The sequence below is a fragment of the Loxodonta africana genome, chromosome 3 (genome assembly GCF_030014295.1).
Source record: "Loxodonta africana isolate mLoxAfr1 chromosome 3, mLoxAfr1.hap2, whole genome shotgun sequence".
In the NCBI taxonomy this organism is placed as follows: Eukaryota; Metazoa; Chordata; class Mammalia; order Proboscidea; family Elephantidae; genus Loxodonta; species Loxodonta africana.
Genome location: NC_087344.1, coordinates 165,547,940 through 165,575,187, shown reverse-complemented (window position 1 = coordinate 165,575,187; position 27,248 = coordinate 165,547,940). Strand labels below are relative to the sequence as shown.

The following is a 27,248-nucleotide window of genomic DNA, read 5'->3' as shown; positions in this document are numbered from 1 at the left end:
GCTCAGAGATATTAAGTAACTTTCCAAAGTTCACAGCTGTTAAGTGAAGAGCTGAGATTGAAACTGGTCTTTTTTTACTCCAAAACCGGAAATTCTATCCATTTTATTCACTGCCTCAGTTCCAGTGGTCTGGTATGTGGCTTCCTGTGCTTTAAGACTTCTCATCTCCTAGTCCTATTACCAAGGAAGTCCTGGTGGCACGATGGTTAAGCACTTGGCTGCTAACCGAGAGTTCAGCTATTCTAGCCCAGCAGCTACTGTGCAGGAGAAAAGACCTGGTGATCTGCTCCCATAAAGATTTCAGCCTAGAAAACCCTATGGGGTAGTTCCTACACTGTCCTATAGGGTCACTAGGTATTGGAAACAGCTGGAAGACACACAACAATAGTCCTATCACCAAGTGTAACCTACCACCATCTCCCGCAGACAGCATTCCAAACTCTGGGCCTTTTTCTGACTCTTGCCTTATCCATTACCTACCCCTCCCCACCCATATACATCCCTGACATACCTGAAGGTCAAATGAATCATTCCATTCTTCCAAACCCTGGCCTGGCATTTTCAAAGATAATGAAAAAAAAAAAAAATTCTAAAGAGTAAGAATTCTGAACTGGAAACAGGAGAACTTCTGTGAAAAAGAATGGAAAGCATCTGTCTAATGCTTTACTGTTAGTTAAGCACAGTCACACCCATTAGATCAATTGGCTATCTCCCAAAATACAAGGGGAGTTAGACGCCATTATTCCCCCCATTTTATTGACTGTAGTGAATATTGGAAGTGTAGGTCACAGATGGAATTTGGACAACCTAGGTTTTTGTTTTTTTTTTAGGATTTTAGTCCCAGCTCTGCCATTTCTTTCTGTTTTCTTTTTCAAAATTCTATTGTGTTTTAGGTGAGAGCATACAGCACTAATTAGTTTTTCATTCAAAAATTTTATACACAAATTGTTTTGTGACATTAGTTGTAATCCCGAAATATGTCAGCACTCTCCTCCTTGCCTTTTCCACCCTGGGTTCTCAGTGTCCATTCATCCAGTTTTCTTGTCCCTTCCTGCCTTCTTATTTTTGATTTTGGGCAAGTGTTGCCCACTTGGTCTCTTAGACTTCATTGAACTAAGAAGCATGTTCCTCACTTGTGTTATTGCTTGTTTTATAGACCTGTCTAATCTTTGGCTAAAAGGTGGACTTCAGGATGCCATTTCTCAGTTGTACAACCTCTTTGAGCCTCTCTTTTCTCATCTATAAATGGATTATTATGGATTGAGTTGTTGTTAGGTGCCATGGATTTTGACTCATAGTGATCCCATAGAGTTTTCTAGGCTGTAATCTTCACTGGAGCAGATCGCCAGGTCTCCAACGGAGGTACTGGGTGGGTTTGAACCACCAACATTTTGATTAGCAGCTGAGACCTTAACCGTTTCACCATTAGGGCTCCTTATGGGTTGAATTATGTCCCTAAAAAACATGTATTAAAGTCTTGGCCCTTGCACCTGTGGATACGATCCTGTTTGGAAACAGAATTTTCTTTGTTATGTTAATAAGTCATACCAGAGTAGGTTGGATCTTAAACATAATCACTTCTGAGTTATAAAAAGACCAGAATAGACACAGAAACACACATGGGGACTAGACAGATGTCATGTGAGGAACTGTCTACAAGCAAAGGAACACCAATGATTGCTGGCAGGCACAGAAACTAAGAGAGAGGACCACAGAAACAGCTGAGAACTTGATTCAGACTTTTAGCCTCCACAACTGTGAGAAACTAAATTTGTGTTTATAGTCACCCACTTGTGGCATTTTTGTTATGGCAGCACCAGCAAACTAAGAATTATAACAGTAATTAACTCATAGGATAATTATATAATTATTATAAACCAAGCTTGGGAGGTTGATATTTGCTCAAGGTTTCACAATTAACAGAGAGAAAGCTGGAACTGAAACCCAGATTTTTGGACTCTAAATCCAGTGCTCTCACTACTAACCAAATTGCTTCTACCAGTGCTTCTTGGATCATTCTTCAGGGATTGACCTCAACAATGTTCTCTTGTAAGGATAGTCTGGTTTCTGAAACACAGAAGTGTGAAAATGGTAGTCCAGTAAAACTGGAGACTAGAGATATGCCCAAAAGCAGGTGAAGGGGGTGTAGGGGGCAGAATTGTTTAAGAAAGGCTCTAAGACTCAATCTTGAATTTTTTTTTTAATATTGCATCTTGGGTCCAACCCCAGTCTGTCTTAATGTAACCCTCTGATAGTGGGGCCAGGCATACTTAACCTTGAACCAATTCGTAGGTAATTCTGAGGTGCCACCTTGATTGAGAAGCACTGTCCTTTTCTAAAAAAAAAAAAAAATCATTGCCAAATGACCCTGTTACTCACTACCAGTTGCCACTGAGTTGGTTCAGACTTATGGCGACCCCCTGTGGATCAGAGTAGAACTGTTCCATAGGGTTTCAATGGTTGATTTTTTTTTTTTCTGACATAGATTGCTAGGCCTTTCTTACAAGGCACCTCTGAGTGGACTCAAACCTCCAACCTTTGGCAAACAGCAGGATGCGTTAATTATTGGGACCACCCAGGAACAACCCACTAGTGCTCACAGATTAGTGTCTGAACCACCTTAGTCTTCAGGCTCCCCCTAGTTTCATAGATAACAGTTTAGCTATTTGGGTGAGTTGTGGGAGGAAAGTTCTCAGAAGCCACTGTGGGATGACTGACTCTGAGGCCGAGAAGGCGGAGCCACCCTCACTTCCTCCTTTTCATCTGGACTTCCTGTTGTCACAGCGCGATCATATTTATCAACCTTTCACTTCTCCTTTTTCACAAATAGCCCCGGGCATTAGTGTTAGCAGTCTTGTCGCAGCCATCTCAAGGATAATCACTGAATTCTGCCTAAAAGACTTAAGGAAAGTGCCTGCAAAAGGTAAGGCTGATGGCATTTTAATCTGGTTGGAGAATGAAGCCCCAAGCCATTTTACGTGGGGTAGGGTATCTTCTGGGAGTCTCCATACACCTCTGTGGGAACCCTAAACTTTCCTTCAATTCTGTTTTACAAATATTTAGTGTAAAGTAAAGTAAAAAGTAAGTAAGTAAGTAAAAGGAAGTAAAAAAGATCAGCAAGATCCTTTCTGTTGTGTGCTACTGAGTTGATTCAGACTCATAGGGATCCTATAGGACAGAGTAGAACTGCCCCATAGTGTTTCCTAGGCCAAAATCTCTATGGGAGCAAATTGCCCGGTCTTTTCTCCTGCAGAGCAGCTGGTGAGTTTGATCTGGTGACCCCTAGGTTATCAGCCTCGTGCTTAACCACTGCTCCACCAGGGCTCTGTCTATAAAAAAAAAAAAAAAAAAAAAAATTTTTTTTTCTTTAAAACTGTTGCCATGGAGCTGATTCTGACTCCTAGTGACCCCATAGTATAGCGTAGAACTGCCCCATAGGATTTCCAAGGAGTGGCTGGTGGATTTGAACTGCTGACCTTTTGGTTAGCAGCCAAACTGTTAACCACGGGGACACCAAAACCCATTGCCATCGAGTCGATTATGGCTCATAGTGACTCTATAGGACAGTTTCCTATTGAGTCCCTGGTGGATTCGAACTGCTGATCTTTTGGTTAGCAGCCATAGCACTTAACCACTGTGCCACCATGGTTTCCACTGGGACACCAGTAACTCCCAAAAGGCAATCTGGACAGAAAGGCTTTTAATTAACTAGATTCCCGTTATCTTATATCAGGCATTCACGTGCTTAAATTGCTTGCTACATAATTTGAATTTCTCTGTGTGGTAATTTCTGATGCCTGGAGCTTTCTAGAGGAGGCCAGGTGTGCAGTGGTTAAAGCACTCAGCTGCTAACCAAAAGGTCAGCAATTGGAACCCACCAGCACTCCACAGGAGAAAAATGTGGTAGACTGCTTCTGAAAAGATTTACAACCTTGGAAACCCTATGAGGCAGTTCTACTCTGTCTTATGCGGTCATTATGGGTTGCAATTGACTTGAGGGCAACCGGTTTGGTTTGGTTTGGGGCTATTTGGAATGAAACTGGGGAGATTTCTTCTGTGCTGTGGTCTTTAGAAGACTGGTCTTGTGATTTTAAAAAGTAAGAAGAGAACCAACAGCCAGAGCCATTTAGAAGGGCACCTGGGAGTCTGAAATGTGAGTCTTGTTCATTTGAAAAAATTTCAAAAGCAAACTTAGTGACTCCCAGTGCAGTTCCTCAGAGACACTAAATGGAAGGGCAGTCAAAATCGCAACACCTAGCTCAGACTCAGGGACACAGCATGCTCAGTAAATGTATTTTTGAGGTGAAAGCTAGACACCTGTAAGAGGTACTTGGTTTGGCAGGCAGGTTTTAAAAAGCAGGAAGAACATTGTTATCCTCAGGCTTCCCCCAATTAAACATTCTTGGTGCAAAAAACATGAATATTAATAAACATAATATGAAGTACACTTATGACAGTCAACCAACAAAACTTGATATTGCAATAATTTCCAATTCATGAGCTATAACTAATGATTGAGCTTGCACAGACCCAGCTAAGTGGTAGCTAAGCTTTAAGCTTTGGTCCTAACTTTTTCCGTGACGATCGTGGTAGTTGTTGGGGATCAAGTCTTACCACTGGATATGCTGTATCAGCGCTTTCTTCTTCCAGGACCTGTAAGACTCTGACTTGACTGTGCCCTGGAAGGGAGAGGGGAAAACATCCCCAGGACCACATCTACCCCCACACCCAACTAAGGGGGATGGGAGGAGCAGAGGTGTCTAGATTTGCAAAGGAAAGGTTCAGCACTTCAGGGGCTGTTGAGCCTTGAATTTAAAAATAAAGACCAGACTTTTCAATGAATTAATTTAATAATCAGGTGTTAAGTGGCTACGGAGGGCCAGATATTGTGCTTTGGAATGTACTGTTGGTATAGGGGGAGTGGCAAGTTCAGCAAATAGTTCTACCCTTAAGCAACTCCCATGGCAGAGACCAGATATGTATGTACGTGCTCTGGAAGAGAGATCAGGGAAAGCAGAATCTTAGTTGCTGGCTGAGTGAAGACATTTTGTTTTCTCAATCTTGAGTGGAATATGCAGTTTTGAAATTGTAGTTAAATTGGAGGAGCAGGGGCTGGGCTGAAGCATGATTTCCTGTGATACTTCCTGTGTGGGCCATTGGGGAGTATCTAGCTTTTTTTAAATGAAGTGATTACACCCACAGGGAGTGATTTAAAACCCACCCTTCCCCAGCTATCTGTGACCACCACCTAAGGACCCCACCTTTGTTCAGTGACAAGAGGCACAAAATGGAATAGACAAACTGTATTGGCCTTTACTTTCTTATCACTTCATGTTGATCTCTAACTGCCCAGAGGCTCTGAAGCTCCAGACCTCAGAGACCTATTTCCCTTCCCCACTCCCACCTCACAACATAGCAGCTGGCAGGTGTTGTACTAAGTGCTGGAGACAGAAGGAGAAACGATGTGGTTATCAACCTCAGACTGTCTGGAATCTAATGTGGAGGACAGACACAGTGATGCACAACTATAACATGACGTGATCCTTTCTACAACGGAGGAGGGATTGTGCATGTCAAATTTAGGAGGGATTTTGGAGCATGCTAAAGACTCCCTGGGAGAGGAGGTGACTGCTTCGGCTCACTTTCAAAGTATGAGTTTGCTATGGGGACGAGAGTAATAGTATTCCAGACCAAGTGGCCAGATTTGCACAGTCCAAGTAATGTAGAACCCCAGGCATGTTAGAGATGAGGGTAATCAAGTGGGACTGGAGTGAAACAAGCCATGATTGTGGGACCTCTGGAAGTCTAAATCTCTTTCACATATGTGGTTCTGGGACCCCTGCACCTAAGGAAGGGCAGGACCAATATGGGGGGTGGGGCTAGGGGGCCTGGGTCTATCCCTGGATGAGGGTAAGCTCTAGATGTCCACATGGTGGAATAGATGGGATGTGTCCTGACATAAAGGAGAAGAGGAAGATTTCTTCCCCTCAACCTAAATTTTCCCCTAGATTAGAGGTAAGGGTGGAGCTTTTTGAGAGGTTATAGCCATTCTCTTTTTTCTCAGCTTCCGTTACAGGAAATGCTGTGTTGATTTAGTTACAGTGGTTTGGTTTGTGTTCCAAGATCAGTCAGCCCACAGCACTTGTAGGGAGGGAGCACCCACTCTGTATAGATCACACTGGGCCCTAGAGACTGGGTTCCTGCCCTCAGGAAGCTCCCAGGACCCAGCCGCCACTGCAGGCACAGAGCACTGAAGGGAGAACCCAGAGAAGCCAGACAGCAGTGCAGAGCCAGCCTTGGTGTGGCTGGAGTAGAGGAGGGGAAGATAGCAACTGGAAGTGGGCACTCAGTTTGGGAAAACTGTCTGGAAGCAGGTTTGGGAAAGAGGAAGATGTGTGTTCCCAAAGCCCATGGGTAAGCACTCAGAGTGGAGGCCACAGATCTCTATGTTGAGATATAGAGGCAAGTCCAGTATTCATTTCCCATCTCAGGAACACGCAGTGGAGTTCCTACCCAAGTGGTAGCATCAGTACATGATGTTGTTATGTGCCGTTGAGTTGAGTAGAACTGCCTGGTAGGGTTTCCAAGGAACAGCTCTTGGATTCGAACTGCTGACTTTTTGGTTAGCAGCCAAGCTCTTAACCATTGTGCTACCAGGGCTCCTAATACATCATAGCTGTGGCCAAAAATTGTTGTAAAAGATGCCATGAGGATACATCTCTGTCGTCACTACTTAGAAAAAATTTTTGTTACTCAAGTCCCCAATATTCTTCTCTGAGGAACCAAAGACTTCCATAAGCTTCGTATATAAGAGATCAAAAACAAAAACCCATTGCCGTTGAATCAATTCTGACTCATGACAACCCCGTGTGTTACAGAGTAGAACTGTTCCATAGGGTTTTCTTGGCTGTAATCTTTACAGAAGCAGATCACCAGGCCTTTCTTCCATGGTACCACTAGGTGGGTTCAAACTGCTGTCATTTAAGTCGGTAATCAAAAAAACAAAACCTGTTGCTGTCGAGTTGATTCTGACTCATAGCAACCCTAAAGGACAGAGTAGAACTGCCCCATAGAGTTTCCAGGGAGCAGCTGGTGGATTCGAACCGCCAGCCTTTTGGTTAGCAGCTGAACACTTAACCACTTTGCCACCAGGGTCCCTTAGGTTAGTAGTCGAACACATACCTTGTAGGAACGGATACTCAAAAAACCAAACCCACTGCCATGGAGTCGATTGTAGGAAAGGATAGGAAGCCAATAATTAATTACCTTGAAGAATACCATGGTCTTACATGTTAATGGTGATTGTCTCTGGGAGATAGAGTTTCAGATTATAATTTATAAATTATTGTTTATAAAATAATTTATAAATTATTTTATACTTTTCTTTGTTGCTTGAAATTTCTTACAGAGGCCATGCAAAACTTAAAAATAAAGTTTTCTCCAAAAAAAAAAAGCAAACAAAGCATTACTAAAGGTCTTCAGGACCTTGGTATGTTTTATTCATAAAAATCTAGCAGAAACTCAGGGTCCCTCTTAGGCATGGGCTGGAAGTTCTGAACTTAATTTTTTAGTCAGCATTCACTGACCCAGGCACTCAGGGACTGAGCCGTCTAGGAAATATGACATCATTTAACCTTCAGAGCAACCAGTAAGGTATCAATATTTCCATTTTAAAGATGAGGAAAGTTTGAGAGAGGGAGGTTAAGAAAATTGCCCAAGGCCACAGTGTCACTGCTAGACCTCTCCGATTCCAAAACTAGTGCTTATCAAGTTGTACTCCATGGAACATCAAGGTCTTTGAGCTATTAATAAGCAATTTTCCATGTAAGAATAGGATTTGTAGTTATATGACCAAAAAGCCAGTTGTCATCCTCAAGTTGGCTCCAACTCATGGCAACCCCATGTGTATCAGGGTAGAACTGTGCTCCATAGCTTTCTGATGGCAGATTTTTTTGGAAGTAGGTCACCAGGCCTTTCTTCCAAGGCACCTCTGAGTGGACTCAAACCTCCAACTTTTCAGTTAGCAGCTGAACACATTAACCATTTGGGCTACCCAAGGGGACTCCTGTAGTTATTTAGGTCTACTTTACTTTCTGTTAGAGACCCAACATGTACATTCTGTTACTTAGAAGTCATTCATTAAAAAAAATTTTTTTTAACAACTTTTTATTTTTTTAATTTTTCCTTTTTTTTTTTTTTTTACCATGGAGTGCCCTTACTCTCTATTGTTATTTTTTGTTTGTTAAACATAGTGGTCTGTGTAATGCCAAGGCTGCCTACTGGAGCTCCACTGACTGGTAAGATAAGGCTAAAGATTGAGAACTGATAGGGGTTTTTGATGCTTCTGTCTAACTGTATCCACTTCTGTTGTTGTTAGCCCCTGACTCATGGAGACCTTATGCACAACAGAACAAAATGGTGTCTGGTCCTGCCCCATGATCTGTTGCAGATTGGATCATTGTAAGCTATAGGGTTTTCATTGGCTGCTTTTTGGAAGTAAAGATCACCAGGCCTTTCTTGCTGAAGCCTCATAAGCATCATAGAAACATGCAAGCCACCACTGACAGACTGGTGGTGGCTACATGTGAGATGCCCTGGCTGAGAAGCAAACCTGACTCTCCTACATGGAAGATGAAAATTCTACCACTGAGCCACCTTTTATCTGCTTCTAGGCTTGGTTAAATTCAAGGCTGGATTAGACGGTGCTGCAAGTACAGGTCAAAGAAAAGAATGAGGATGGAACTAGAAATCCACAAGACAGTTTATTAGCCCAAGCTCTCTACCTGGAGGAAACTACAGGTTGAACTTCTGTATCAGGCCTTGGGAGGTGGCCACAGCTAACTGTCATTTGGTCAGGGAGGTTTCCTGGAAGCTGATGTCAGGGACTTTCTTCACAGAGCCATGAATCATAGGACTAGGAGTCACAGACTTTGACTGCAAGAGGAATGTCAGTTCTTTTGGGACTCTAAGGGTTGGTAAAGTGGAAGGCTTGATAATTAGCCAGTGGCGGTGAGAGAATAAATAAGGATCTCCAGGCTAGAAGAGAACGCTGCCCTGCAAAGGGAACCTGCCTGTCTCAGGGAATTGAAGAAAGGGAAATGGAGCAGCAGTCTCTCTAAGTTTATGAACATTGGGGCCATCATTGCAGTCACTGAAGTAGTGACAGCCTTCACCAAATGTGCATATTTCCTCCATCAGTTGGGTGTGAGTCTTTGTAAGCAGAAAATCAAGGAAGGAGAAAAGGGAGGTTTTCCTTCCCTTCCATGAAGGAAGGAATCAGTGGGGAAATTCCTAGAGCTGTTGGTACCTCTTTATTGGGAGCTCTGTGGACAATTAGGTTACTAGGCCTGAGGCAGCTGCCATAGAATCCCAGAATGTTGGAACTGAGGTGATTCTAGGAGGCATTTGGCCCAATCCACTTCTGTTATGATGGTAAATTATTTGCCTATGTCCAAACGATAGCTTATTGGCAGAATAAAATCTCAGATCATGGCTCCTGATGCTGTCGTCTCATGTTCATTCCACTGTACCATATTACTTGGAGTTAATGAGCTAAAGTCCAATTATTTGCTCATCGAACAAGCTTATTTTGAGCACACTGCACTATGGTTTTTTATGAGTCCTGGGGAGAATGGTTAAGTGCTTGGTGGCTAGCTGAAAGGTTGGCAGTTTGAAATCACCCAGTGGCTTCACCAGGAGAAAAGACCAGGCGATCAGCTCTTGTAAAGGTTATAGCCTAGGAATCCCTATAGGGTAGTTCTTCTCTGTCATGTAGGGTTGTTATGAGTCGGAAACAACTGGATGGCACAAACAACATATACCAGGTACTCTGTTAGGCCCTGAGGATTCAAAGATGAATAAAATAGCTCTTGCCTTCAAGGAGCTCATAGGCTAGTGAGGAAGGAGATAATTATAAAAGTGGTTAGTACAATGACAGAGATGCACAGATATTACAGGTACTCATTGGAGGGTTGGAGAGTTGAGCTTGGATGTTCTCTCTTGCTGTCTTCAAGTTCAATAATCTTTTCTGATGCAATGTCTAAGCTGCCATAATCCATTCCGGTATTTTAGTATATTTTCCATCTCACACATTGCAGTTGTTATCTTTAGAATCTAAATTTCAGTCTTTTTAATATTTTCATCTCTCTACTTAATTGTTTGAACATATAAAATCTACTTTAATGTCCTTACCTGCTATTTCTAACATCTGGGTCAGTTCAAATTGATTAATTTATCTCCTCATTGTGAGTTGTGGGTTTCTGCTTCTTCTGTGTTTGATATTTTGAGTGAAGCCAGACATTGTGATTTTTACCTTGTTGCGTGCTAGGTATTTTTTTATTCCTATAAGTCTTGAACTTTTTGGGGGATGCGCTTAAGTTACTTGGAAAGTGTTTGATGCTTTTGTGTCTTGCTTTTAAGATTTGTTAGGTGGAACTGGGGCATTGTTCAGCTTAGGGCTACTTATTCCCCACTACTGTGAGTTGGAACCAACTCAACGGCATCTAACAACAATAATAGCAACAACAACTGAGGAAAGACCCTCTGTGTCCTCTACCCAATGCCTTGTGAACTTTGAGGTTTTCCAGTTTAGTGGGTGGGAACAGGCACCTAGTCCCAGCTCTAGATGAGTGCCAGACACTGTTCATAGGACACCCAATCTTGGATAGTTTCTTCACATGCATGTATTGATCAGTACTCAGCTGAATTCTTTTTTTTTTTAATTGTCATTTTTTTTGTTGCACTTTAGATGAAGGTTTATTGAACAAACTAGTTTCTCATTAAACAATTAATACGCATATTGTTTTATGACCTTGGTTGCCAACCACACATGTCAGTACTCTCCCCTTCTCGACCTTGAGTTTGCCATTCAGCTGAATTCTTGATGGGCTTTGAGGTAATGGGCCTCCAAAAATGTCCGTGTTATGATCCCTGGAACCTATAAATGGACTTAGCAGATGTGAATGAATTAATATCTTGTGATGGGGACATTATCCTGGTACACCCAATCTAATCATATGGATTCTTATAAGAAAGAGATAAGACAGCAGAGTGGGAAGTAAAAGACGTGACAACAAAAGCAAGAGGTTGGAGTGATTCAAGGAAGGAGCCAAGGAATGCAGGTGACCATCAGAAGCTGGCAAAGGCAAGAAAATTGATTTTTTTCTAAACTCCTTAGAAAGCGTGCATTACTGCCAAAACGTTGATTTTAGACTCCTAACCTCCAGAGCTGTAACAAATAATTTGTTTTTTCAAATGACTAAGTTTGTAGTAATTTGTTATAGTGGCAATAGGAAATTAACACAGGCACCCTCTGCAGTTCTTTGGTGTTTGCTTTCTGTACATCTCTTTCCTTTGGCGTGTGAACCCTAGCTGCCTTGGCCTTCTCAGAATCTCAGTTCTGTCTCATCAACTCAACGAGTCTGCCAGGCTTCCCCTCTCTGCCCCATGGCCTGAAAACTATGTCAATACAGGAAGCTGGGGCAGTCATAGGGCCTACATAATTTATATCCCATGACTGTCTCCCATCGTCTGATATCCTGTATCTTGCAAGCCATAGTTTTATATAATTTTTCCATTTTTTGGTTGTTTCAGGTGAGAAAGTGCATATGATTCCTACTAATCCATTTTGTCCAGAAGCACATATCCCAAATATGTGATTTTATATTTGCTTGTGTTGTTGTTGCTGTTAGGTGCCATTGAGTCTATTCTGACTCATTGTGACCCACGTACAACAGAACGAAATGCTGCCTTGTCCTATGCCTCCATTGCTATATTTGAGCCCATTGTTGCATTGTGTCAATCCATCTCGTTGAGGGCCTTCCTCTTTTTCACTCACCCTCTACTTTACCAAGTATGGTCTCCTTCTTCAGGGATTGTTCTCTCTTGATAACATGTCCAAAATACGAAAGACGAAGTCTTGTCCTCCTGGCTTCTAAGGAGCATTCTGGCTCTACTTCTAAGACAGATTTGTTTGTTCATCTGGACGTCCATGGTATATTCAGTATTCTTTGCCAACACCATAATTCAAATGCATCAGTTCTTCAGTCTTATTCTTTGTCCGACTTTCACATGCATATGAGGCGATGAAGATACTATGGCCTGGGTCAGGCACACCTTAATCCTCAAAGTGTCATCTTTGCTTTTTAACACTCTAAAGAGGTCTTTTGCAACAGATTTGCCCAGTGCAGTACATCATTTGATTTCTGGACTGCTGCTTCCGTGAGCACTGATTTTGGATCCAAGTAAAATGAAATCCTTGACAACTTCAATCTTTTCTCCACTTATCATGATGTTGCTTATTGCTTCAGTTGTGAGGATTTTTGTTTTCTTTATGTTAAGGTGTAATCCATACTGAGGGCCATTCTGTAGTCTTTGATCTTCATCAGTAAGTGCTTCAAGCCCTCTTCACTTTCAGCAAGCAAGGTTGTGTCATCTGTATATCGCAGGTTGTTAATGAGTCTGTCTCCGGTCCTGATGCCATGTTCTTCTTGATACAGTCTGGCTTTTCAGATTGTTTGCTCAGCATACAGACTGAATAAGTGTGGTGAAAAGATACAGTCCTGAAACACACCTTTTCTGATCTTAAACCATGTAGTATCCCCTTGTTCTGTTCGAATGACTGCCTCTTGGTCTATGTACAGGTTTCACATGAGCACAATTAAGTGTTCTGGAATTTCCATTCTTCACAATGTTATCATAATTTGTTATGATCCACACTCTTGAACGCCTTTGTATAGTCAATAAAACACAGGTAAACATCTTTCTAGTGTTCTCCACTTTCAGACAAGTTTCATCTGACATCAGCAATATTCTTCATTCCACGTCGTATTCCGAATCTGGCTTGAATTTTCTATAGCTGTATTTTCTTATAGACATATTTTTTATAAAGGTGACATTCAGCTTTTTTTTGTACTAAGGCTTCAATATCTGGTGTGTATATATATACATATATATACGTACACTTAAAGCACATCTTAAGTCAGACTGTTGTTTTTTCAGAGTAGAACTAGTTCTTAGGGTTTGCTTGGCTGTAGTCTTAATGGAAGCAGATTGCCAGTCCTATCTTTCTTGGACCAACAACCTTTAGGTTAGTAGTAGAATGCAAACCATTTATGCCACTTAGGAACCTTTAAGTGGGATTAACCAGATGGATTTAAGTGCTCAATAGCTACAGCATAGCTCCAGAGTGTAGCAGAATCGTCATAGTCAATGTTTAGCTGCTAAAAAGGACTACACTCAGTTGAATGTATCAGCTTGAATGTCACCTCCTCCATGAAATAATCCTTGATCAGCAGAACTAAAAATCTTCGAACTTTTAAGGCATTTTGGTACTGTTTTCTGGGTGTTGACATACTGTACTGTGCAAAAAGCCTATGGTAAGGACTCCCAAGATGAAAAATGATAAAAGTCACATCCTAAGAGTTAAACTAATAAAAAAAATCTTCTAGATAAAACTAATCAGTTTATTTATCCATAGGTGTGTCAAAGCCTTTGTCTACTTCTAACTAATATAATAGAGTGGTTCTTTAAAACTAAATAATCATGAGTTCCATTTGTTGAGTACTGACAATATATGCCAAGCTCTGTGGTAAAATTATTTAATCTTCCCATCCGTTCAATGAGGTATAGGTATTATTTTCATTTCACATATGAAGAAATTGTGACTAGACATGTTAAGTAGGTTTCTAAATCTCACATACCTATTCAGTGACATATGTGAGAGTCAAATTCAAGTTTGACTTCAAAACCTGTATATTAAATCATTACATACTTTTTAACCCTCCAAGCTTATCTGTCTTAGTTCCTAGTTCTGCTGTAACAAAAATACCACAAGTGTTTGTAGTACATGAGGAGACCCCATACCCATCACATTTATAATGGATGGATCGCTTTTGTGTGGCCCTTCTCACCATGGTCTTGTAACCCCCACCCAAGTGATTGGGTGGGATTGTGCAAATAGGGTAATTGTAGCCCACCAATTGTGACTGGTCTGTTTTGCTATCCTGCTGGGCTTGCAATGAGCCATTGCAGAGGCAGGAGAGAGAGGATCCCACCACCACCAAGGAAGAAGAACCAGGAGCAGAGAATATATCCTTTGCACCTGGGATCCCTGCGCTGAGAAGCTGCTGGAACCAAAAGATAGGGAGAGAGAGCTCGAGAAGTAGTGGCAGAGAAAAGATGGCAGGAGATGGCACGGCTGCCAGGAGAGAAAGCTGAGTGCCTCTGGGCAGGAGGCTTGCTGACGGTGTAAAGTGCCTCTGGGCACTTATTGGCAGCACTAAAGAGCTTTGTAACACTTGCCTGAGCAGGGTAGAGGCTGAGGGCCAGAGAGACATGCCTTTAAGCACGGCTTGGAAGAGGCTGTCCTGATGGAAGAACTATATCCTGAGTGTTCCTGAACCTGAACTGTAACTGGTTACTTCTCTAATAAGCCCCATGATCATGAGTATTGTCTGTGAGTTCTGTGTGGCTATTGCAGTGAATTATTGAACCCAGCAAAGAATTAAACAGTGCCATGGGAGGGATGGTTGTTGTCAGAATTGGTAAAGATGGCGGAGAGAAGAGGCATGTCTGGCCTTCACCTCATAGTAATCAGCCTTGTGCTGTTGGTCCTGATTCTCCTTTCCACTTGTGAAGTTAGAGGAGGTCAGACACCGTGCCCACACCATTTTTACACCCTTTAAGCATATCCCCTCCCTACCCCCACCCCCAATCCCTGACAGTCACCAATCTGCTTGGCTCCATGGATTTACTTATTCTGGATATTTCACAAAAATAGAATGTCTTAGCCTCCTGGTTCCATCGTAACAAAAATACTACAAGTGGATGAGTTTAAAGGGCAGGAATTCATTGTATGAAAGTTTTAGAAGCTAGAAGTCCAAATCGGGATTGGCTCTTGTGGAAGATCCTTCCTTGTCAGTAGCCCTCAGTGTTCTTTGGCATTTCTTGGCTTATAGAGGGTTCCTTGAATGGTCTGCTCCACCTGTGTGTGTCCCTCCTTACCTGTTTTCCATTTTCATAAGACTCACTCATAGGGATTAGGCTTAGGACCCACCCTACTCCAGTATGATCTCATTAACAGAAAGGAAAAAAAGCCCTTATTTCCAAACAAGGTCACATTCAAGGTACAGGGATTACGATTTCAACATATGTTTTAAGCATTTTGTCTTTTTAACAGAGAAATTTACTCTGTTGTGAAACAAGTGGCTCAAGTTTATCCATAGCCTGGAGATCATCTGATTCCTGAGTACCTTGACGCTACAAAGAGGGTACTATAGATTGTACAATCAATCCATGTACTGCAAAGGCATAGTTCAAATTGAAAAAAAAAAAAAGTTCACATTTTGCTTTATACATCAGTTTCATGTGCAGTTTTTAAAGATTATTCACTTAACAAAACCTCATTACCTCTGAAAGAAAGTTGAAAATTATGTATCTGGATCTCTAGAATTGAAGACTAGACACTGGGTATTGATGTCCTCACACATACACACAAATGATATGCTATTAAAAAAAAAAAAGTAAGCTTTCATTGCTATATCTTTTTTCCTTCTCCATTGGATACTTGTTGGTCTGTTTTTATTTCAGCTGTGAGATTGTCAGATTCAGGAGGATGGCTATTGCTTAGTCATAGTTGTATCTACCACAGCATCTAGAACAGAAAACACCATGAATGTTTCTACAATAAAAGAATGAATGAGGCATAGCTATGTTCTACCTACGTTCATGTAAAGTAGGTAGAACATAGCTATGAGCATTAGGCCATGGGCTTGATGAGCCATGGGCTTTCTCCACAACTGATTGGCTAGCCAGTCTCTGACCTTGAAGCCTACCTTTCTGAGTAAGTACCCAGGTGCTAGTCACTGACGCTGCACATGGACCACAAAGCACTGTCCTTGCTGTGTATCACTGTGACTTATCCTCGTCTAAGGATGCCTCTATTGTTCTCTTCTACAGTTCTTTATTCAATGTTAAGCATTTTAGATTTGCAAAAATGAGTGTCCAGGATGAGCCAACTGATATCTCAACTCAGAGACTAAGAGAGCACAGAGATTGGAGAGACTTCCCAGAGCAGAACCACAGCTCAAACCCAACATGATGCTGATGATCCTTGAACTTCGAACATTTATGTCCTCTGATCTCCCATGTCACATTGCAGAGTCAGGTCACTTATTTTTTCTCTTCCTTCTAATTTTTAGGGTGAGCATATCAGCATGGGCGTAAGTAGCCTGAAATTGCTGAAGTATGTCCTGTTTTTCTTCAACTTGCTCTTTTGGGTAAGTGTGTCTCTTTTGAGCATGGTTGAGCTTACCATTCCCCGGCTAAGCTCTACTTCTCTCTACTGAATAGCCTGATGTGGAGTGTAACCCCTGTCTGGGTCATGTTTAGCTTAGGAGCAAAGAAATAATAATTTCTTCCCCACTTCCTGTCTTGCCACATGTAAGCCTGCAAAATGTAAATATACCAATGTAATTATTAACAAGGGTGCTTTTGCTTGCTACTGCTCACTGCTATGGTGGGAAACTTGAGCCTACATTCTGTATATCTGGATACTGGTTTGTTTTGTTTTGTTTTTTTGTGGACACCTTGGAAAAGTGGCTGATTGAAGTGGAAGTCACTCTTCCCGAGGAGGTTTCACTGTCAGATTCAGTAACCAAATTTCAGACATAGGATGGATTGGTACTTACATTTCAAGGAGAAGATTCTTAAAAGTTTGTGTTCTCTAGCTGACTGCCTAGCAATATGAGCTTCCTCAAGCAGGGTGTCCTCTCTACATGGTCATGGTTTCCAAAAGGAAGGTCATGTGAGCAGTTGAGGGAACAAGGAGTAGGGGATTTGAAGTATTAAGTTAGACATACTATATGGTAAAGATACTGTGTGGCTCTACACAGTGAGTTTTCCCTGGTATTTGGAAATGAGTAGGATGAAGCACAAATGGGACTCCACAGGAGGAAACTGGAATTACCTGTCTTTTAGGAGCATGGGAAAGTTGGGTAAGTAGGTTGTTCATGAGAGTCTTTATACAGCCAATGGAAAAATGTGATTCTGATCTAAAGCAAGTGAGAATAGGAGGAGATACTCAAGAACTAGCACAGTATTCTTCCTCAGATGTTGTGGGATTCTTGTTTTCAGTTCTGTGGCTGCTGCGTTTTGGGATTTGGGATTTACTTCCTGATGTACAACAACTTTGGGGCGCTCTTCCATAACCTCCCCTTCCTCACACTGGGCAATGTACTTGTCATCGTGGGATCCATTATCATGGTAGTTGCCTTCCTGGGCTGCATGGGCTCCATCAAGGAGAACAAGTGCCTGCTTATGTCGGTGAGTCCCTAGCAGCAGATGTGGTACGTTAAATGCAGAGTGGTAATGCCTTAAGTCCTAAGCAAGATGTTGCTTGGTAGCTCACCTGTAAGCCCAGGGAAATCATAGGAACATAGGACTGGTACCTCAGGATAGCCAAGTATGTCCAGAGCAACAGTATTTTATTTCTGACTGGGAGCCAGAGGGATAGATGGGAGACTGCATTGCTATCCTCCTTGGCATCCATCTTACACTGTAAATGATAACCATTGTCATTACTGTAATTTCTCTTCATGACATTTTATTTCTTCTCCATGTCTAGCTGAGATTAAGTGTCATCCATTCACCTAAGCCCTCCTCACAACTAGTATATATTTTCAGGAGCTGATTCAGAGTCAGTAACTCTGATGGAAAATCTAGTCTCTAGACTCTGGCCTCACCAAAATGACAAAGGACACTTCCCTAACCCACATTTTTACAAGATACCCCATAGTGTCAGTGACCCAACTTGAGTGAGAGTGTAGGCTACAGCCATTGAAATCTAACATGAGGATGCTAGAGCATCCTCTCAGCAAACTGTCCTGAAGGAGCATCTTCAGGCTTAGATTTTTCCTAGAAACTTGATGAAAAAAAGATCTCATTTCTCTCTTGACCCCAGCACAGAGTTTGGTATAACAGTGCCACTTTATCCATAGGTATGGCTCCTAATCACTTTGGTTCTTCCTTAAGTCATTTGGTTAATCCTCTTTCTCGTATGAGTCAACTGTTAAACTGGAAATCAGAGAAAATAAGAAAAAGTCCCTGTTCTCACAGCAAAAGGTGGGAGAAAATAGACATGGAGAACAGGTTTTAAGTAGTCAAAACCAGTCTTGGGGTAAAAAAGTGATGGAGAGAGTATGTGAAAATGTGTTTTCTTTTGTGTATGATTAGCACAAAGGGGGAAAGTGTCTAAAGCTAGGAACAAATATGAGTCAGGACTGTGATTAGAGCACCTCTGCCTCCATCTGTACAAGGTTTTTCTTAGCTTCCACCAGCACCTGCCCCCACCATGCTAACTCTGATCTCTCAGAAAGGCCCAGGCCCAAAACTAAAGACACATGGTTCAGTTTTCTGGCCTTTTGCTCAACTGTTTTGGTAGGCTTTTGCCAAAATTGCTTCATTTATTCTCTTTCACTCAACAGATGGTATTGAATACGTGTTGTGTGCTTGGTGCTCTGATAGGCACAATGGGTAGGAAGGAACAGTGTTAGAAGACAGCTGATCTACCCCCTAAAGGCTTGGAGTCTAGTTGTAGGAAAAAACCCGTTGCTGTTGAGTCGATCCCAACTCATGGCCACCCTATAGGACAGAGTAGAACTGCCCCATAAAGTTTCCAAGGAGTGCCTGGTGGATTTGAACTGCCGACCTTTTGGTTAGCAGCCATAGCTCTTAACCACCATGGCACCAGGGTTTCCAATTGTAGGAAAAGAATACGTATTTCTCACAAAACAAGAGAAGGCTTACAAAGGGTTGAGCAGGCAGGAACAGAAACCTCCTTAACCCCCTGCACATGTGTAGAGACCTGCTTGGTTGCTTCCAGGGTGGAATGGGAGTGGGAGGAGAACCAGAATTTGTGCTGTGAACATGTTTCTGCTTTGCAACAGTTCTTTGTTCTACTGCTTGTTATCCTCCTTGCTGAGGTGATCTTGGCCATCCTGCTTTTCGTGTATGAACAGAAGGTACGTCATAAAGGGCACAACTCATTGTCTCATTTGCTGAAAGTGAGGTGTATGTGGTGGAGAAGAAATTGGCATAGAGTAAGCCCTATAATAGGGGAAGGATCAAAGTGGATTTATGGAGGAAAGGGAGATTAATTGTAATTGGGGATAGAAAAAAACTCATGGAGGAGATTATATTTGAGTGGTGCCTTGAAGGATGATTAGGAAGAGTAGTAAAAACCAGTTTATCTTCCTATAACTACTTAGTTTTCTGTCTGCTTGGCAGTAGGGAATGTGGGGGTGCCTAAGAGAGCCCATATTTTGATGGCCCCTTTTTGTTCTGTGTAAACCAGAGTTCTGGAAAGTCAAGAGTCCATTGTGTACTTCATCCTTCAACGCCATCACACTCTCAGCTCGTCTTCCTATATACAACTTACTCCCCTCATTTCCTTAGCTTTGAGGAGACAGTTCAGAAAGGAAGAGGAAATTGAACTAGTAGAATATGCTAAACTTAAATTTTGAGTCCTAAAAATTACTTATTCCTTGAACTCATCTGTTTTTTACAATGTCTCCACTGCTGGAATGTGCCTGCTCAGCTGGGTGAGTATGTGGCCAAGGGCCTGAAAGACAGCATCGATCACTATGGCTCAGACAACAGCACCAAGGCAGCGTGGGACTCCATCCAGTCATTTGTGAGTACAGGTGGAATCCTCCTGAGCTTAACCGTTCCTTTTCTGGAAGTTTCAGAACCTAAAGTCCAGAGCCCTGACGTCCAGAATGATGCCATGGCATCACAAACAAGGGAGCACAAGAATCAACCTGACTGATACCAAGTTATCCACACTCTCCCTTTCATCCCTCATCAACTCAGATAGACTCACTGTTTAAGCCCTACTAGTATGTAAGGAAGACCTAAACATGTCATACTGGATTAATTGATGTATTTTCTAAAATTTTACTGTAAACAGGAATTATATAAGAAATCTCTATTGAATTCCTGAGTAACCCCAACTAAGTATCTGCATTCTGTTTCTCATGCCCTCTCCCCACCCACAAACATGCATGTGGTACTCTGCATTCCTACGGTGGTGGTGATTGATGATGGGCAACATAGATGGGGTCAGTGGAGCCAGCCTGGCATTGGCACAGTCTGTGTCCCAAACACTACCCCTGTGACCACATGGAGCCACACTCATGGCCTTGTCATGCCTGCTTAGTGCGGAGTAGGAGAAGTAGCACAGGAATTAGAGCTTAGAAGCCAGGATTGGGTAACTTTGGGCAAGTCACTTAATCTCTCTGGATCCCCAATTCCTTTTTTTAAATTTTTGTTTATTTTTCCAACTTTGTATAGAAACCTTTTTATTATAGGATTTTCAGGCATATACAAAATAAAGAATAGTAGCAAAATGTATCTCCATGGACATATCATATAGGTTGAACATTTACAGTGGTGCAGTGGTTAAGCACTTGGCTGCTAACCAAAATGTTGGCGGTTCAAACCCACCAGCTGTTCCATGGGAGAAAGATGTGGCGGTCTACTTCCATAAGGATTACAGCCTTGGAAACCCTATAGGGCAGTTCTACTCTGCTAACAGGTGCCAGTGTTGCCTCGTTTAATCCCCTAAACTTTTGTTATTGTTGTTGTTAGAATATTTTAAAACAAATCCTAGATATAGCATTTCATCCATTAAATATAAAGTATGTGTCTCAAAAGTAAGAATTTCTTTTTAACACAACTAATTTCTTTATTGGAGCCCTGGTGGGACAGTGGTTAAGTGATACAGCTGCTAACCAAAAGGTCAGCAGTTCAAATTCACCAGCTATTCCTTGGAAACCCTACGGGGCAGTTCTACTTTGTCCTATAGGGTCGCTGTGGGTCGGAATTGACTCAATAGCAATGGGCTTGGTTGATCAGGTTAATTTCTTTATCATACCTAAAAATTTACAATAATTCCTTAACATCAACTAGCAAATAGTCTATAATCAAATTTTCCTCATCTTCTCAAAAACATTTTTAACGGATTTGTTCCAATCAAGATCCAAACAAGGTTCACATGTTATGTTTGGGTATGTCTTTTAAATCTCTTTTAGTCTATAAGAGTTTTTCTCTCTGCTCATGCTATTTATTTGTGGAAAGAAATTAGGTTATTTGTCCTATAGAATTTCCCACTTCCTGGATCTGGCTAGTTGCTTTCTCAAGGTATTTTGGTGTCATGGAGACTTATCTCCCATAAACCCTGTAAATCTAGAGGGTTGATGCAGGCTCAGTTTTTTGCCAAGACTACCTCATAGGTGGTACTTCCCATTGCATCATGTGAGTAGGCACATAATGTGTCTGATGGTCCTACTTTTAGTGATTTTAAGATTGATCATTGGTTTCAGGTATGGTCAGCCCAATCTCTCCATTATCAAGTCCCCTAGGTACCTATTTCCTAATATGTAAAACGTGAATAAGCTTGCATTCTCTACTTCACAGGGTTCTTATGTGAATTAAATGGTATAACCAAATGTGAAAGCACTTTGTTCTAAGAAGCCTATAAGTCAGGGCAATTCTGGATTTTCTGTTATAGAGTCAGATCTGAAGGGATCATCTCTCCATCTCAAGGATCAGTTTTTTTTTTTTTTCTTTTCGTTTTGTTTTTCCTGTTAGCTTTCTAACCATCATGTTTTTGGGGTTTGGCTTTTAGCTGCACTGTTGTGGTGTAAATGGTACGATGGATTGGAAAAAGGAAATACCAAAATCTTGCGAAGGTCAAGTTGAGGTAATTTTTGGGGCATCTTTCCTGTTATTAGCCTCTTTGATTAAACTTTTAATTACCTTAGAAACTTTAGTTGTGCACATCCTAGTCCTCCCAGACAGAAACAGGAAACTTTGAACAAAAGAAAGACTAAGGAGACAACCCCAGGTAGCTAGACAAATCAGGGAAAAGCAGGAACAAACTCATGTAGATTAAAGACACTGTGAAGAATCTTGTTACACTGAAATATTACATTGCAGGGAGAAAGTTTGTATGAAAGTGGCAGAGTAGAGTCTAGATTTTTCTTAAGCAAGAGGTAGGTCCTCTTATGGTTGAAAGTGAGATTAGTAGAGCTGAAGTAGAACAGATTCTCCTGCTGTCTGTTCCCCTGCTCTCCTTCCTTGGAGATGGCAGGATACAGCCCCTTAATGAAATCTATCATAACTTCAAAGTGAAGGAATGATGAGATGGGAGAGAGAGTTAGTAGAACTGCTGAAACAACCTATACACTTAATTTGTACATTCAGAATAGACTCAGAGAAGCCAAAATCATCTTCCAACCACACCAAGTCCCTAAGGTCCTGTCCTCACCTTATGTTACCATCTCTTGGGGTTGTTTGGAAGTCTCCAGAATTTTCACATCTGTGGAGGAAGATGATGACACCTACCAACCAACCCTAGAGCTAGGTAGGGATATCAGGGGCTTACTGGCTGTTGAAGCAAAAGATGAAATGCCAGTCAATCCTAGGATTGCAGAGCCCATAATTCCCATTTGTTAACCCCAGGTCAGCAGTAAGTGTTCAAAGAACAAAAGATCATCTGCTGCTGACATGCTTCTTTGGAGCTAATTTAACTCAGTGGGTAACAATTTAGGACTTTTACATTATTGTATCACTGTCAGAAAATCCTCTAGTTTAATATTCTCTATGGAAACTCTGGTGGTATAGTGGTTAAGAGTTACGGCTGCTAACCAAATGGTCAACAGTTCAAATCCACCAGGCACTCCTTGAAAACTTTGTGGGCCAGTTCTACTCTGTCCTATATGGTCACTTTGAGTTGGAACCAACTCAACGGCGACGGGTTGTTTTTTTTTTAATGTTATGCCTCAGTTTCTCCATCCATACAAAGAAGATAAAACTACAATAATTAGCCTAAGTTTCTTGGCATTACATAAGTCAAAATAAAAAGGTATCTTCCCAAATAAACCTCCTGATAAGGTTGAATAATTCAGTAGCATCACTTGCACCTGTAATTTTTTTCTAGGGTTGCTATGTGAAAGCAGAACAGTGGTTTCGCTCCAATTTCCTGTATATTGGAATCATCACTATCTGTGTATGTGTGATCCAGGTAAGAGCTTAGCCGTAGGAATATTGTGAGAATCAAATGAATTTATCCAGATGAGGTTTTAGAACAGTACAAGGTATGTAATATATGCTAAATGATTGTTAGCTATTTGTATTAGTTTAAAACTCCCCCTGGTCAAGTAGTAAATGATATTATTGCCACTTTGTCTTATGGCATACAGTACCTATGTCACAAAACGATGTATCTGGTCAACATATCCGTCAGAGTTATGAGTGATTCACAGTCAAACTAAAAGCCCCCAAGCAGAGCCCCACTTTGGTTCTTCACTCAACTGGTCTGGAAAAGAGCCTGTGATGAATTAAACATTTTACTTGAAAAAAGTGGTTTTGCATGCTAAGAAGGAGTTGATAATTAAAATTATAATCAATCTGCTTAGTTTGCAAGTCTGGGTTGAATGGGGGTAGTTTTGGGTCCTTTTTTATTATGTGATATTTTGACCATTTTCTCACCCATGTATAGCACAGATTAGCTAAGATTTAATCAGGAAGCTCAGAGAAGCCATTTTCTCTGTTTGGAAAACCAATGAGGCATAGAGAATGGGTAGAGATAACTCACCACACGATGTGTTCGATGAGCAGAACTTAACTATACTGGCAGCAAGACTTCTTTCACATAAGGAAACAAAAGATGTCCCAACGCTTTATAGTCTACTGTCTTGCCATCATTATTTTCAGTCCATCCTCAAGCATGAGGAGGGAACTCCTGAGAGGGAATTGGAAGTAACGGAGGGAAGGGTAGTCTCAGTATGATGGACAGTTTCTCTGTCCCTGGAGCCAATCCCAGGGGTTGTGGAGAGATGACTTCTCCTACGAAGACCTCACGTTTTCCCAACTCTTTTCTCAGGTGTTGGGGATGTCTTTTGCGCTGACCCTGAACTGCCAGATTGATAAATCCAGCCACATCTTAGGGATGTGACCTGCAACTACCCTGTATTGGAGAGACTTGTTTTATCTTTGGAAATCCAAAACCACTTGTAACATGAATCCCTAAATGATCACCTCCTGGACTGGCACTTTTGTCCTCCACCCATCTCTTCCCTGGTTTCATCACTGCCTCAAACAACTAGATATGAGGGTATTGGTCAGGAGTTTCCCATCTCAGGCAGCAAACCAATCATACATCAGCTCGTGGCAGCAGCCCCATGCCACTCAAGGTGGTGACACTAACACCAAGGGTTTTTCAGACATGACAGGGCCAGAGAATCTGTGGCATTAACATCTCAAGATCAAACGGTAGGTCCAGGATTTGAATTTTGGTATCTTCCCATTGTCAGCCTCAAGCCTCTAAATCATGTTCAGTCTACTCTACAAAGTTAAGCAAGAGACAGGCTAAAGCTAAAGGGTGTTCTGGGGCCACACTCACTGAATCATTGTCACAACCCTCTGTTTCCTTTCGACTAGAAGAATGACAGAGTACTGTTTCCCCAAAGGGTGAGGTTTCTTTTCAATTTCCTTATTAAATGGGCTTGCTGACTTATTCTAAGTCGTTCCAGAAGAAACTATCCAGTGATTCATATCCTGACTTTAACCAGTCTCTTAGCTTTTGATTTACATAGTCATGGAGGAGCTCAGTAGCACCTGTGTCTCTGATAGGTTAGCTGATAATCCCATTTAGAAGAATTCTGCTGTTATTTCTTTATCAGATAAGGTTTTATAAATGTACTATTTTAACACTTCAATAAATAAAATATCTTATGTTCTCAACCACAGTATTCTTATTCTTATACCTCATACCTACCTTCCATGACTCAGCCTGATGTCCCAGCCTTAAAAGTGAGCTCAAATAGTGTCAGTAAGCCAGGTGTATTAGTTATCTTTTGCTGCAAAACAAATTATTCCAGAACTTAGTGGCCGAAAACAACAGACATTTATTATCTCACAGTTTTTGTGGATCAGGAATTTGGGAGCACCTATGTAGGTTATTCTGGTTCATAGTCTCTCAAGGCTGTAATCAGGGTATAGGCCAGTGCTACAGTTATATCAAGGCTCAATTGGAAGAGGATCTGCTTTCAAGCTTTCTTACATGGCTGTTTGCAGCCCTCAGTTCTTTGTTACATGGGCCTTTCCACAGGGCTTCTTTAAGACAGGCAGCTGGCTTTCCCTATAGCAAGAGTTCCAAGAGAAAGCATGAGAGAAAGGACCCAAAGCAGAAGCCACAGTCCCTTTATAGTCTAACTCAGAATTGATATCACTTCTGGCATATTCTTTTCCTTAGAAGTGAGTCAATAAGTTCAGCCCATATTCAAGGAGAGATTACACAAGAGTGTAAATATCATTGGGGCTCATTGGGAGCTAGCTTAGAGATTTCTAACCACACTATGTTTGTTGGGTAAAGAGAAGCAGCTAAATTGAATTATCTGTGAGTCCTAGATATGGTGACTGTATTTTGTAAAGCAAAAAATAAAAACATATCTAATAAGGAAGTGAACATCCAAATAAGGAGCCCTGGTGGCACAGTGGTTAAAGTACTTGGCTGCTAACTGATAGGTTGGAGGTTTGAACCCAGAAGCTGCTTCAAGGGAGAAAGATGTAGCAGTCTTCTCCCACAAAGATCCTGTTGGGGCAGTTCTACCCTGCCTTATAGGGTCACTATGAGTCGGAATTGACCCGACAGCACACAGCAACAACAACATTCAGGTGTAGAGAAGTCAGGGGTGGGAGAAGAATTGGTTTCTACTCTCAAAGTTTTGTACATGATCTCCCACCTTCAATTAAGGAGAATTGGTCATTTGAGTGATAGTCTATAGAGAAACCTACATCTTTTGCACTTTCATGAGGAAAACAAAGAAGGTACAGCGGAGACATGCCCTTGAGTACCATAGGTGTCAAAAGTATCTCAAATTCAATGTGTACAAAATGAAATTTATCATAGTATCTTCCAAACCAGCTCTTCTTTGTTTCCTATATCAGTAAGTGATACTACCACCCACCTAGTTACCCTAGCCTGAAACCTGGACTTTGTCCTTAACTCCAGCCTGTATTTCACTCCCAACATCTAATCACTCAGGAAGTTCTAAGGATTCACCTACCAAATAATCTCAAATCCATCCATTCTCCTCGTCTCATTTTTGCCTGTGTTCCTTCAATAACCTCAACAGCCCACTCTCTGGTCTAGTATCCACCACTGGCCCCATCTAAGCTATTTTCTACACAGCAGCCAGAGTAATACTTCTCAAACATAAACATAACCAGGACACTTTCCTGCTTGGAACCCTTCAATGACCCTCTGTTGCTGTTAGGACAAAGTCCAAATTCCTTATTATACCTACCAGGCCCTCCATCATATATCCTACTCTTAGCTCTCCAGCCTCACCTCTTGCCGTTCTCATCCTTGCATTCTACGGTTTAGCTATATTGAAGTTTAGTTAGTTTCTCTAGGCTTTACTTATATTTCATTTTTCCCACTCAACCACTGATTCCCTTTGTCCAAATATTTCCTAGTCCCTCATTCCTCTGAGAAAGATTTAATTTCACTAAGCTGAATGTTGAGGTCTTTCTATGTAGGAGGAACCCTAGCAGTGCAGCAGTTAAGAGCTTGGCTGCTAACCAAAATTTCGGCAGTTCGAATCCACCAACCACTCCTTGGAAACCCTATAGGACAGTTCTACTCTGTCTTACAAGGTCGCTATGAGTTGAAATCAACTCAATGGTAACAGGTGGCTTGGTTTTTGGTTTTTCCACGTGCGAGGCACCATGCTAATTACTTTACACACATCTTCCCATTTAAACCTTGACAGAATGTCCCTTGTATGTGTTTCCATAACACACTAATAGAAACTTCATAGAACTTGCCACATTTTATTTTAATTGCCTATTTTTTTGTCTTTATCATCCATTAGCCTGGTCAAGTTAAAAAGTGAGAGAAAATGTACAAATTAATTATAATTAAGAATGGGGGCATAACCACAAATACAGTTAAGGTTTAAAAGCCCATCAGAGAATATGATTTAAAAAACAAAAAACTAGGCAATTGTCATGGATTGACTTATGTCCCCTGAAAAATGTGTGTATCAATTTGGCTAAGCCATGATTCCCAATTGTGGTTGTTTTCCATTTTGTGATTGTAGTTTTATGTTAAAGAGGGTTAGGGTGAGATTGTCTCATCCTTGCTAAGGTCACATCCCTGATCCAATGTAAAGGAGTTTCCC

At 41.5% G+C, this 27,248-nt stretch overlaps 1 protein-coding gene across 2 annotated transcripts; it reads left to right on the top strand.

The window, feature by feature from the left end:
* The first annotated feature begins 2,790 nt into the window (after positions 1–2,790).
* Positions 2,791–24,804, top strand: CD53 (CD53 molecule). 2 transcript variants are annotated; one of them, XM_003409569.4, is made up of 8 exons: positions 2,791–2,923; positions 16,200–16,277; positions 17,134–17,322; positions 18,945–19,019; positions 19,595–19,690; positions 21,686–21,760; positions 23,000–23,083; positions 23,945–24,804. In XM_003409569.4, exons 2-8 carry the CDS (start codon positions 16,215–16,217, stop codon positions 24,014–24,016), a joined length of 654 nt encoding a protein of 217 aa, XP_003409617.1. In that variant the 5' UTR covers positions 2,791–2,923; positions 16,200–16,214; the 3' UTR covers positions 24,017–24,804. The 2 variants fall into 2 exon arrangements, with proteins under 2 accessions (XP_003409617.1, XP_023403221.1); XM_023547453.2 differs by lacking the exon at positions 18,945–19,019.
* Positions 24,805–27,248: the final 2,444 nt, after the last annotated feature.

Excerpts from the sequence above, each read along its gene's own strand:
- CD53 (XM_003409569.4), top strand. The coding sequence starts at position 16,215 with ATGGGCGTAAGTAGCCTGAAATTGCTGAAGTATGTCCTGTTTTTCTTC. Across the intron at positions 17,323-18,944 it reads ACAAGTGCCTGCTTATGTCG|TTCTTTGTTCTACTGCTTGT; the intron begins GTGAGTCCCTAG and ends GCTTTGCAACAG. Across the intron at positions 21,761-22,999 it reads CTTGCGAAGGTCAAGTTGAG|GGTTGCTATGTGAAAGCAGA; the intron begins GTAATTTTTGGG and ends ATTTTTTTCTAG.